The 12,555-nt window shown below is 41.9% G+C and overlaps 1 protein-coding gene across 2 annotated transcripts in view; it reads right to left on the reverse strand.

Moving 5' to 3' along the window:
* phc2b (polyhomeotic homolog 2b (Drosophila)) overlaps positions 1-12,555 on the reverse strand; it is a 46,387-nt gene that overhangs the window by 5,970 nt on the left and 27,862 nt on the right. For both annotated transcript variants that reach the window (XM_026167042.1, XM_026167041.1), the window contains exons 8-11: positions 10,467-10,771; positions 9,219-9,414; positions 3,906-4,117; positions 2,394-2,523 (exon numbers count right to left, since the gene is read on the reverse strand). In XM_026167042.1, the coding sequence (XP_026022827.1) occupies positions 2,394-2,523; positions 3,906-4,117; positions 9,219-9,414; positions 10,467-10,771 (843 nt within the window). The remainder of the gene's footprint in view (positions 1-2,393; positions 2,524-3,905; positions 4,118-9,218; positions 9,415-10,466; positions 10,772-12,555) is intronic.

The following is a 12,555-nucleotide window of genomic DNA, read 5'->3' on the forward strand; positions in this document are numbered from 1 at the left end:
TGGTGTCATCTGCAAACTTGATTAGCTTGACAGACTGGTGGGTGGAGGTGCAGCAGTTGGTGTACAGGGAGAAGAGCAGAGGAGAAAGAACACAGCCCTGAGGGGAGCCGGTGCTGATGGTCCGGGAGTCCGAGACATTCTTTCCCAGCCTCACATGCTGCTTCCTGTCCGTCAGGAAGTCAGTGATCCACCGGCAGATGGGGTCAGGCACATTCATCTGGGAAAGCTTGTCTCGGAGATGGTCTGGAAGGATGGTGTTGAAGGCAGAGCTGAAGTCCACAAACAGGATCCTGGCGTAGGTTCCTGGGGAGTCCAGATGCTGCAGGATGAAGTGTAGGGCCATGTTGATGGCGTCGTCTACAGACCTGTTGGCTCTGTATGCAAACTGCAGGGGGTCCAGGAGGGGGGCCGTGAGGGTCTTGAGATGGGAGAGAACTAGGCGCTCAAATGACTTCATGACCACAGATGTCAGAGCCACGGGTCTGTAGTCATTTAGTCCAGTGATCCTAGGTTTCTTGGGGACAGGGATTATGGTGGAGGACTTGAAGCAGGCAGGCACATGACATGCCTGCAGTGAGGAGTTGAAAATGCCAGAAAACACTGGGGCCAGCTCGTGTGCACAGTGTCTGAGGGTGGCAGGAGACACACCGTCTGGGCCGGGAGCTTTTCGAGCATACAGACTCTTAAACTGCTTCCTCACATCTGCTTCATGAATATGAAGAGTTGTGGTGGGAGGAGGTGGTGTGAAATCCTCTTTTGTGTGGGGTGAGGAGGGGGGTGTTGTAGGTGAACAGTTTGAAGGTGGTGATGGCTCTATGGAGGGGGGAGAGGTGGGGGAATGAGTGTCCAAAGTGCCTCTATTGTTGGGGCCGTTGGAGGTGTGAAGGCTGCCTGGTGACTCGTCAAAACGGCAGTAAAAGTCGTTAAGGGTGTTGGCTAAGAGCAAGTCGTCAGTGGAGTGGGGGGTTTTAGGCTTGTAGTTGGTGATATTCCTAAAACCTTTCCACACAGAGGCCGAGTCATTCTCTGAGATCTGCTGCTGCATCTTCTCAGAGTGCTGATGTTTAGCAATGTCCACTTCTTTAGTGAACCTGTACTTGGCCTCTCTGTAGCAGTCCCTGTCTCCGCTTCTGAACGCCTTTCTCTTTTCCAGCCACAGCTTTTTGAGTTTAGGAGTAAACCAGGGTTTGTCATTGTTATAACTCACCCTGGTGCGTGATGGCACAATGCTGTCCTCACAGAAGTGGATATAGGAGGTGACAGTGTCCGTAAACTCGTCCAAGCTGTTAGAAGCAGCCTTCATTGTGTCCCAGTCTGTAGACTCCAAACACGTGCGAAGCTCCTCCACAGCCTCGTTGCTCCACAGTTTTTTAGTCCTCACGACAGGTTTGGAGAGCTTCAGCCTCTGTCTGTACGCGGGGATTAGGTGGATCATGACGTGGTCAGAAAGTCCGAGTGAAGCGCGGGGCACCGCACGATAGGCCCCGCTGATCGTGCTGTAACAGTGGTCTAATGTCCTCTCCTCTCTGGTCGGGCATTTAATATACTGCTTGTATTTGGGAAGCTCATGGCTCAGATTGGCTTTGTTAAAGTCCCCAAGAGCAATGATGAGAGAGTCCGGGAATGTCCGCTCCATGTGCAGTATCTGCTCCGCGAGTGCGCACTGAGCTGCCTGCGCATCCGCATCTGGGTGCAGAAGTCAAATACATACAAACCTACATTGTTTTGAACCTCTTTCAAGAGATTTCTCTGCGAGTGCAGTGAGTCTGGTCTGCTTTGTTTACATCAGTTGGTCAACCCTTGTAAAGCTACTGATGGCACTTCCTCCCCACATTAAAGTGAAGGCAAAAAAACCAGGAATTTGCAGCAAAACCACAAATGTCAACATTAGCTAGTGTTGCCAAATATCTACTCCACACCGTTTCCGATATTTTCAACACTTTTCTACATAGGTCTTTTTCTAACTTATAAATGGACAACTTGTTACAACATGTTAGACAAAGGTAAAAAAGAAGCATGTATCAGGAAACAGGAACTGACAGAACATCTAATTAATAATGAACTTCCAGCAACTGAGTTAAAAACACTTCCAGAGGGTCTACATTATTTAGAAGTGTGGGGTTTGACTGTTGGGGAAGAGGAGCAAAATGCAGTTTACATGGTTAAATAAACTCTACGGACACACCAGGGTCAGAGTTTCTGTCTGTTGGGTCGGTGTCTGCTCGTAACACCTTCCAATACTATGAGAGGATGATCATTGTAAAGTGAATTCCTTTAACCTTATGTGAAACCCTGGCAGGAAAAATCAGGAGCGACAGACTAACACCTCCAAAACCTGGTGAAGCTACACAAAGAAATATACACAATCTACACTGTAATGTGTTCGGTCTCACCTGGTTGGCTCATGTCCTCGGGCTCGGAGTCTGTGTTGGCTGCGTTGCTGACCGGAGTTTTGTCCGGGTCAGATGAGAGCTGATGGTCCAGCTTCTTTGGACTATCGATGAGAATGGGCAGACGCTCCACCTGGTGTGGGGCATAAAATATTTATAAATGGACTAAAAATGAAACGCTGCACACAACAGTAACAAGAAACAATGGGTGTGGTTTAAGGGTTTACATCTGGACTGCTTTATCACAACAGCTGCATTCTGTCGCCGCAGCAACATTAACGCAAAGACTGCTGCTACTCCAAATAATAACCTGGAAATCAGGGCAGCTGTTTCACTGCACAGCCCCACTGCGCCTCATTACCGTAGTATTAATGAGATGACTTTTTTTTTTTTTTTTTTAAAGTCAGCTGACTGCTGGCCATTACAAGTTAAACCTTTTAGACTTAAAAGGAAACAGTGATCACCAACTGAATGTTTTCGTCTTCCGGATGTTAATATTTGAATATATAGCGATCACAAAAATAACAGATAAACACCATCTTTGTTAAACCACCACAAACAGTGACCATTTAAACTGATAATGTAGACTTGACATGTTCACGTCAATGTAGTCTGATTTTCAAGCATTGCATGTCGCACACATGAAGCTTGCATACAGTTAATTCTCCTGTCCATATGGCACATAAAGCAACTTGAATACCAGCGTATATAAAGTAACAGTTAACTGTTAACAATCAAGTTCTTTTACAGGACAGTGTTGGCATCATAAGAAATATATACTCAGTGTTTAATTTATTCTTCTTCTTTTTTTCCCCTTTCTTTTTCTTTTTTTAAATTGACAGAACACTGAGGTGGAAAATGTAATCAGATTCATTTGAGTCATAAAATGAATAAAAAATGTATTACTATAAAAGGAAAAATAATCCTCAGCTCTGTGTGTCATCACGTGTGTACGCATCTTCATAAATACTGCATTTTATTTATTTTCATGTGTGTTGATTAAAAATTGGAAATGTAATCTGCTTGTTTAGCCATGTGTGCATGTATATAGAGCATTTTCACAAAATGTCCAGTAGGAGGCAGAGAGGCCAAAGCCTAGAAATTAAAACTACACTTTTTCCCCCCCCTAATGACTAATACAATTGAGAAGATACAAACATTAATATACAAGCACATGTTAAACTGTACAAACAATATGAGATAATAATGAACCAATTTCAAGGGAGATGACTACACAGATTAAGGAAGGATTTTAATGCCCTTGATTAAATGAACTGACTACAGAGCGCTGCTCATTACCTTCTTCCATCTGTATTCTTTCCCATTCACAGGGTCTCATCTCCCTGTAATTAACGAGTGAATCAAACAGAAGCTGTACGATGTCACTGCTAGCAGTAACAGAGGGTATGTGTTTGCCTGCTGACAGTTCCCTGCAGGCGTGTACACTGGAGACGGTGCTGGCTTTGGGTTGTTTATCATGTTTGTCTGCCAGTATTGCCGAGATTGAGCACTTACACACACGGGAAACGGCTCAGCTCCTTCCTGGATGACAAAGCCTTCGATGACATGTGTGAGGACCTGGGGCTTGACGATGGCCTGAGGTGGTTTGTTCTCTCCGTTTTGTGGCGTGCTGCCCGTCACGGTGGGCACCTCGCTCTCATTTCCTGAGGTCATGGCTGGAGGTGGGGTCCCCACTGCTGCACTCGGCCTCTTCGCTGTACCCCCACCTGATGGAGAGAAAAAACAAAAACAAAATGGGTCTATTTAATACAAAGGAGCACGTATCCATTGAGAAATGTTTCAGTTTGAATGAAATTAAAGCTTAAAAAGAAGTAGCTGATGATCGTTTCAGTCATTTAGAAAAGCAGAAAAGACAGATTACATTTTCAGATTTGAATGGTTAATGCTTCTACGATAAGCTGAATATTTTTTGGTTGTACATTGTTGGTTAAGCAAGACAAGTAGAGCTGGAGTCCTTTTCCTTTTGTTTGTTTTTCAATAGAAATGTCAGATTTTCATATAATCATAATTATATAAAATTTTATGTAATTATCCAATATACTACATTGGAAATATAAATATATTGGATTGTATACATATTTATACACATAAATATAAATACAGTGTGTTAGAGTAATATTGAAAAGGAAACCATAGAGTATTTGTTTAATAATTTTCTTAACAATGTACTTAAAATGAATCATTTTATTGTGATGCTACGTGTGCATGTGCTGCAGACAATGCTGAGATCATTACAAACAACACATTTGCAGACACTATGCTGGACATATTATGGCATTTGCTATAATTTCATGTTTAAAAACACATGAAACAAACAAAACTTCAGCTGTAAAACCAAGCATTTCATTCCCATTTTAATTTTGGGGAAATTTTATCAAGCATATTTAATAAAAGTAATCATGTCATCAAATCTGCATCACATTTAAGTGAAAATGTTCAACAGTAACCCATCTCAGTTTCTTAAATTATAATAATTACAATTTATTACACTCGCCATCCACTTTGGCGAATTCCATTAATGAACATCAATTTAACTGTTTAATGCAATCTTCCAATAACATTGATGCATCAGAACGGAGAACGAAGGTAATTAAAGTGACTTTAAACATGTCTGATCTACTGGATTTTCCCACACGACCAGCTTACGAAGGGTCTCCAAAAAGGAGAACGCATCGCGTGAGCAGCAGTTCTCTGGGCAGAAATCCCTTGTTGATGTCAGCGGTCAGAGAAGATTTACCAAAATAACCAGTCATTACAAACAAAGTATGCCTTGAAGCAGATGAGTGACAGCAGCAGAAGACCCTGCCAAGTGCCACTCTTATCAGTTAAGAACTCAAGCCTGACCGATTTTGTTGGAATATCAGCCGCCGTAAGCCTTTTGTTACCACTATTGGCGTTTATAACAGCCAATAAATGAAAAGTAAATAAGACACAGGAGAAGAGCCCCAACCATGTTAACCACCAGAGGGCACTCTGCAACCTCCCCTGTTGGCAACAAGTTCAAAACATTACAAACAATCAGCTGATCAAAGCAGGGCATGAATGAAAAAAGAAATAACTATAAATAATAAATGTTAGGAAAAGCTGTCTGTGTGTCTGAAAGATAGAAAATAAAAAAACATATTGGAATATGGGATTTTTAAATCATCAAACATAGGCATCGGTATCCAAAGTCCAACAGTGGTCAAGCTCTACTTGAAACAGATGGACTACAGCAGCAAAAGACTACACCAGGTGCCACTTCTGTCAACTAGGAACAGGAAACTGAAGCAACACACTTAATGTGTTTACCAAAACTGGACAACAGAAGAGTGGAAAAAGGTTTCCTGGTCTGAGGAGTCTGGATTTCTGCTGTAACATTCAAATAGTAGAGCCAGAATTTTGCAAAAACAACATGAAAGCATCCTGGCTTGTTCAGCCTCCCCACTGCCAGGGACCATTCTTGTGATTTGGTGCTATATAAATGAATTGAAATTAATATTTCAGCCCCTTAGTACCAACTGAGCATCCTTTAATAATCACAGCCTACCAAAGTATTGCTGCTGACTAAATCCAAATCCCTTTATTACAACAGCATACGCATCTTCTGGGGGTCGTTTCCAGCAGGATAACACAAAGCTCCAAGCAAGTCAAACTGGTTTCTTAAACGTGACAATGAGTTCAGTGTACTCTTATAGCTTCCGCAGTCACCAGATCTCAGTCCAACAGAGCACCTTTTGGATGTGTTTAAATGGAAGATTCATCTGATTGAGGTGCAGCTGATAAATCTGCAAAACCTGTGATGCTGACATCATTAACTGATCAAACTCTAAGGAATGTGTCAAGAATTATGTTGAATCTATGGCACAAAGAATTAGAGCAGCTGTAAAGACAAAAAGGTAGCAAGCTGTACCTAATAAAGTGGCCACTGAGTGTGTGATAACAATGGAGTTGACACCTCCGCGGTTTGCAGCAAGCAAACATAAACTTTGTTTTGTTTGTTATGTTTTATAGATAAATAAATTTATGAATAACGTAATTAGTTGCAGCCATAAATTTAAAGGCTAAACTTTTGAGAACACGAAGCCTATTATTATTATCATTATTATTATTATTATCATTAGTATTAGTAATTAGTAGTAGTAGGTGTTAGTAGTATTATTTGCAACATCGTAAATGTCTGTCTTCATATAACAGCACCGAGGACTAATGCGATTACATTTCGCAATCTCAAATGTCAAATTACGGTCACTTTCAGGCAAATTAGCGCAGTTATATCCACCTGCTCATCTGCCGGCAGACCTAAACGATCCCGCACAGACCTCCTGTAACAGTGCACCAGTCAACATCAACGCAACCACCCCACATCTGTCGCTTGCACCGCCACAAAGACGCTTCGGCTTTTTGTGAAAACCCCCTCCAAAGCGAAAGTAAACACCGCTCCTCTGCGCTTTGTCACCCTAAAATCCGGCTGGATTGAATGAGAAAGCGTTTTCTTACCGCGCAACTTCCGCTCTGCTCAGTCAGAAAGCACGTGCGGTTTGCTGTTTGTTTTTGCTCCGACACGCCAGCCTGCCGCTGTTGTGCGCGACTTTAAGCTGCAGCGCCGCTTCAAGTAAATATCTCCCCGCCTCCCCGTTTCCTCCCACGTTAGTAGCTCTGATCCTCCTCACTCCGCCTGCTGCTGCACAACAACACAAACCAGCACAGAGCCTCCAGCTTCAACCTACTACAGGAAATATCTTCTTTTTGGCACAGACTTCAACCAGTCTCTCACTGAAAATGCAAGCAATCCTCAAATAACCCTGCCACAAAAGGCATGCTTTTCAGCAGGGCCGCAAAGAGGATTTTAGAGTTACACGGGCCATCCAAGTCCCCCAATATACACTCTACCCCCACACACAAAGAAATTCCCCAGAACACATATTGGAATCATCTCCACGCTATTTAGACAGTTTGGTCCGCACTTAATTTAATGAATTACTTCATAGAAGCAAAACATGGTCTCAAAGCATTCCCCAAATGGGTGTCTAAATATCCTTTATCGCCCCTTTTCGATTAGTACCTACTCAGATCAGCTCGATGCGGGGTACAACTCAACTCATTTTCTATTACAATCGAGTACCACCTAATGTGCTTGGGGTTATTATAGCAACGCAGCCAAGCGTCCTGTGACTTAATTAGTATGTGACACGAACGCCACAACAAAGTGGTGGTTTTGATTTTCGTGAAGGAGACGCCCTCATAACTGATTGCGTGACGCCACTGACAAACCAATAGGTTGCGTGCAGTGTGCTGACATCCCCTCGAATCGTTTGGAACCCCAGCAGAGTAAGTACAAAAACAGTACCTGGTATCATCACTTAAGGTTGGTACTAATGGACAAGGAGCTTATGTGGAACTGTCTCCACCCCACACATTCTAAGGCAATACTTCAGTCTCCTTTGTCAGAGACATACACTTTTTGAAAGTATGTGTTTTACTAAATGACTATGAACGAGACAAAGATTAGTGTGTAGGAAACGCATGACGATAGTGTCAAATTGCCCGTCATCAAAGAGAAGGTGCAAGACTTGAAAACTACCACAAAGAAAAAGACAGGTAGAAAAAAGGACCGGTAAACTTCCCATAAGTGAAAGAAACTAAATGAGATGTAAATCCCAGAGTTCCTGCCCAAAGTGAAAAGTGCCAGTGTGCCAGTGAATGGATGCAACCCCAATAAAATCAAAATGATAACTAGAAAAACATTCAATTAAAATAACAATTTTAAAGGTTAAGACTAAAGCAAACCCCAAGTGTCAGGGAAACATTTTAACCATTTATCAACTCAGGGTCATGGTGGGGCTGGAGTCCATCTTAGCAGTCATATGGCAAAAGTTGGTAGGCTACTATGAGGTTAACACAGAGACAGAAAGCCAGCTTGTATTTGTCATTTTGTTAAACTGCTATACTTCAGGTTAGCTGATACTTTAGGACTAAGGCCATAGTTAGTGGGATCTGGTATATTTGTGGTGTAAAAACTTTAGCACACTATACAAATGTAAACACATTTCGATGTCAACTGCTCCCTATTGGCCCGGTGAGTATTACACAACTCGACAGCAGACAGCATGTGCCAAAACAAGGCAGGAGCTTACAGAAGGAGCGGACATTATCAGAAGAGGTTACAATTGAGCACCTTGTTCTACCAGTTTTGATCTTGATTTTATTTGATTGTAAAATTGCTTATAATCTGAATTGTGTGTTAAATTATCTGTAGCATTTAACATTTACCACTGTGTGCCCTTTTCTGCTTACAATTATTAGAATATCCGTTTCCTTCTTGACGGTGTACCTCTTGAAAAAGATTTTTAATCTCAGTGGAACTTAGCAGAATTAAGGATATAATATAAACGTTTTAAAGTTTCTATTATCATTTTGATGTATCAGTTTACCCATAATGAAATCAACAAATGTCTGTGTGATGGATGTATGCTGGAAAAGAGTGAAAAACTGGATTCATTATCATACCACCTTTGGCAGAAACCCCCTCTGATTCATAAGATGAGTGGTTAGGGTGAAGTCATGACCACAGATATGGAAAACAATAAGAAGAGCAGTGTGAATGAGCTGATAACACATGTTTTGATGTAAGAACAAAAATGTATCTTCCCTCATTATGCAAGTGAACAGATTAAAGACATCAGATGTGAGATGGCTGAATTGTCGAGGCGCAAATTTGTAGCTAACAGTTGTTTAACTCCTACTAGTAATGTCGTCCCAGAGGCAAGTACATAAATTATGTTCTTAATAAGACTTTCAGCTTAGAAAATCCCACTGAGTCTCTACCTTGCTGCTGAACAGCTGGTGTGGCTAAGTCAACCTTGGACTGCTCTACAGGCTTGGAGGGTTGGGATGGAGAAGCTGCAGGTTGCTGTTGCTGCTGTTGTGGTTGTTGCTGTTGCTGTGTGGATGGGGTCTGACATGTCTCTCTGACTACCAGTGAGGTCGGCTTATCTTTACTGTCCTGAAGTAGTCGGGAGGCCTGGAAAGTGCAGTAGAAACAAACAAAAAGTGTGAGAAGAAGACATCTGAGATAAAACAACAAACATCAGGGACTGAAAAATTGAAATCCATCAGCTTTGGAAAACATTACATGAGGGGGAAAATATAATACTGTGAAGATTCCTGTGTTTTGGGGTTTTTTTCCCTTTGTGTCTCTTAGAGAAGAAATGAAGACTGTGGAACTGCTGTAAAAGTAGTTTTTGTTTAGCTGGTTGCCACTGTCAAAATACCAAATTGCAGAACGTGTACCAGAACTCAAAATACTTTAAACACATTCATTACGCAATTTTGAAAAGGATAGCATTACTCTGAGAGAGATATTTTCCTGTGGTTTCATATCTACAGGTAGGACACAGGTGAAAAGTTCACTTTGGAGAATTGACTTCTTGAATTGACATTTTTCATATTAGAAAAGAAAGTCTCAAAAATTTGAACGCAAATAGCTTTGCACATCTAATCGTGATTTTACTTAAAACAGATGGGTTACATTCATTTCAAGGATATATTTTCACTCCTCAAAATAATCCTCATTTACATTTTGCTGAGATTTGGTGTAGCCCCTAGGTTCAGCTACCACATCCTCTCAGGTTAAAGTCAACTTTTTCAGATGAGCTAGCAGTCAGACATAGTTTAAACAGCAGGTAATTAAGTAAGATCACCATATTAGACACATTTGCTCACCTTGCCATTATAAAGATCCAAAAATGGGAAAAAAATGTCTAAAACTGAGCATTTAGAGCAGTTTTAAGTCTGAGTTTGTGACTCACAGGGATTACGCACAGTCATTATTTAAAGTAATGACCACGTTTAATATGAGTGCCCACCACTGTCATTGCAAATAAACAAGAGACAATAAGGTAAAGCATAAGAAGCCTCCTTGAAAAATGATCTGTGGAGTTTTTGACCTGCTATAACCGTTTATTTATGGGTAGGCTGCCCATTTGTGTCAAACTTGCAGCATTTTCACAACCTAGAAAAATCCTGTCTTCAAGCTCTTTTGTGTGTGGCATTAATCTGCGTTTGTGTACGTACCGTTGGCTGGATTTGTAGGTTGATGGCAGTGAGCTGGACAGGCTGAGCTTTGGCATGGTTGAGGGAGGAGTGAAGGGCATGTGGGCTGATAGTGGAGTGGAAGATGGTAGCCTGCTGGCTCGGTGTAGAAGGCTGGTGAGGAGCAGGTTTGGGCAGCACGGGGACAGGATGCTGTGACGGCTGAACGGAGGCCGTCTGCAGCAGCTGGCCCGTCGTCCTTTGGGAACCTTGGCTCTGCTGAACCACAAACTGCTGCTGCTGCTTGTGTTGCTGAACCAGAGAATGCGGCTGAATCTGGGTGTATGCTGGAACGAGAACACAAACACTTATTTCTGAACGTGATTTTATTTCAGCTATGATTATTTGGTAAAACTATTTGGTAAGAAAAAGAACTGTTCATAAATATCCTTACAAAGCAAGTCATTGTCATACAATGAGCATTCTTTATTTCATGCATGCTGACAACTGTCCAAACTCTTGATATCCGGAGAACTGCGCCTCAGGCTCATAAACATTGAAAAATGTAGACGTCTGCACAAAAGAGCTTGTTTTGCAGCGCCTTCACCTGTAAGTCCCTTGTTGACAGGATATAATATTAAGAGCTTGTTGAAAGGTGCATAGAGAGGCCCACTGTTGCAGTGTTGGCCAGACCATTACTCACAAATAGTTTTAAAATGGCTTGTCACCACCTGTCAGTGCTGCTGTGGGTAAAAGGACATCCTGAGCTCATAACTTGCCCCCAAGCCCAAGACACAGCACATCAATCTTGTATTGTGGGAGCATGTGCGAGTGGGAGAGTGTTCTTTGGAAGTAGCCTGAGGCTAGTCTAATATTAGAAATGCCTCAGGAAGAAACATGCAGAGCCAACTATCTATGACACCCTGTATAGAGTTAAGGATGAGTCAGTGGGTACCAGTATCTCACACACCTCCTTGATTTCTAAGAATTTTATCAACAAAGAAAAAAAAATCTGATTACTAAAAATCCCCCCCCAAAATGAAGAGTTATCCCTGAAAACTACTAAACAGCAGGTCCTGCTATATAAGCCATGTGAACCTAGAGGTGCATCTGGTTATGTTAATAAACATCACAGTAAATCCCAGAGTGGAAAACTGCCAAGTGCATCAGTGTTTGTCTTAGATCCCCCTCGGCCCCTCCCTCCGCCCCCCTGTTCTTTTCGCATTGTTTCGTGTGGGACAGGCTCCATCTGGTTTCCAAGTTTCCCTGTGAGGCAGTAACCACACTCTGTACCCTGCCGTGGAAAATATAGACATTTCTATCCAGCAGAGTTTGCATGTCATTAGTCCCTTTAATGGTATGAGGACCGCTGAGAAGAGTTTTCATTTTCACATGGTGAGACACAGTGGAACCCACTGACAGAAAATTTGGTTAGCTGTGGCGTCGGTGAAAACCTTCAGTTAATATTTATTATGTTAAGAGAAGGATAAATATAAGATGTGGATGGGTGGATAAAGCCAGCTAGATGCTAACCATTAAAGGGAATTAAAAAAAACAAACTTTAAAAAACAGACCGTGGAAAATTATATCCATCAACTCAACAACTATGCCCATGGGTGGGAAAAAGAAATGAGTGGAGACATGCTTTTTTTGTCAACTCAAGCATCACAGCCCCAAAGCCTTTCATTTAAAGCATATTTTTAATGTAAAGAGTCTGCGTGGTAGAAGAGAATAAAAACGTTTTGTGTTGGTCATGGACACGGCAAACAAAAGTCCACTCATTCCCATTTTAGCAATCTTAATTTACTAAATAAAGTTTACTCAACTGTCTTCTTGTCTGAGACAGCCAAAATAAATAAGTGTAGAAAAGCAAAGTTAACAGTCTACAACAACTCTACAACAAGTCTCCCAAAAATATCTGATCAGGCCTCCTTTAAGGGTTCATAAAGTGTGAAAACTACAGATAAGCGGAGCACAAGAATAGATCATGAGAGTGTCCTAATCATTAATTGCCATTCAAGCCAGAGCTCTGAATCATGTCCAGTTTTTACAGCCTTCCTGCTGACAAAGACATTACACACTGCCGGCCAAAACCACCCCAAAGATGGTTAAGCCAAGGAGCCACACTGAC

This window comes from Astatotilapia calliptera, chromosome 5 (assembly GCF_900246225.1).
Source record: "Astatotilapia calliptera chromosome 5, fAstCal1.2, whole genome shotgun sequence".
In the NCBI taxonomy this organism is placed as follows: Eukaryota; Metazoa; Chordata; class Actinopteri; order Cichliformes; family Cichlidae; genus Astatotilapia; species Astatotilapia calliptera.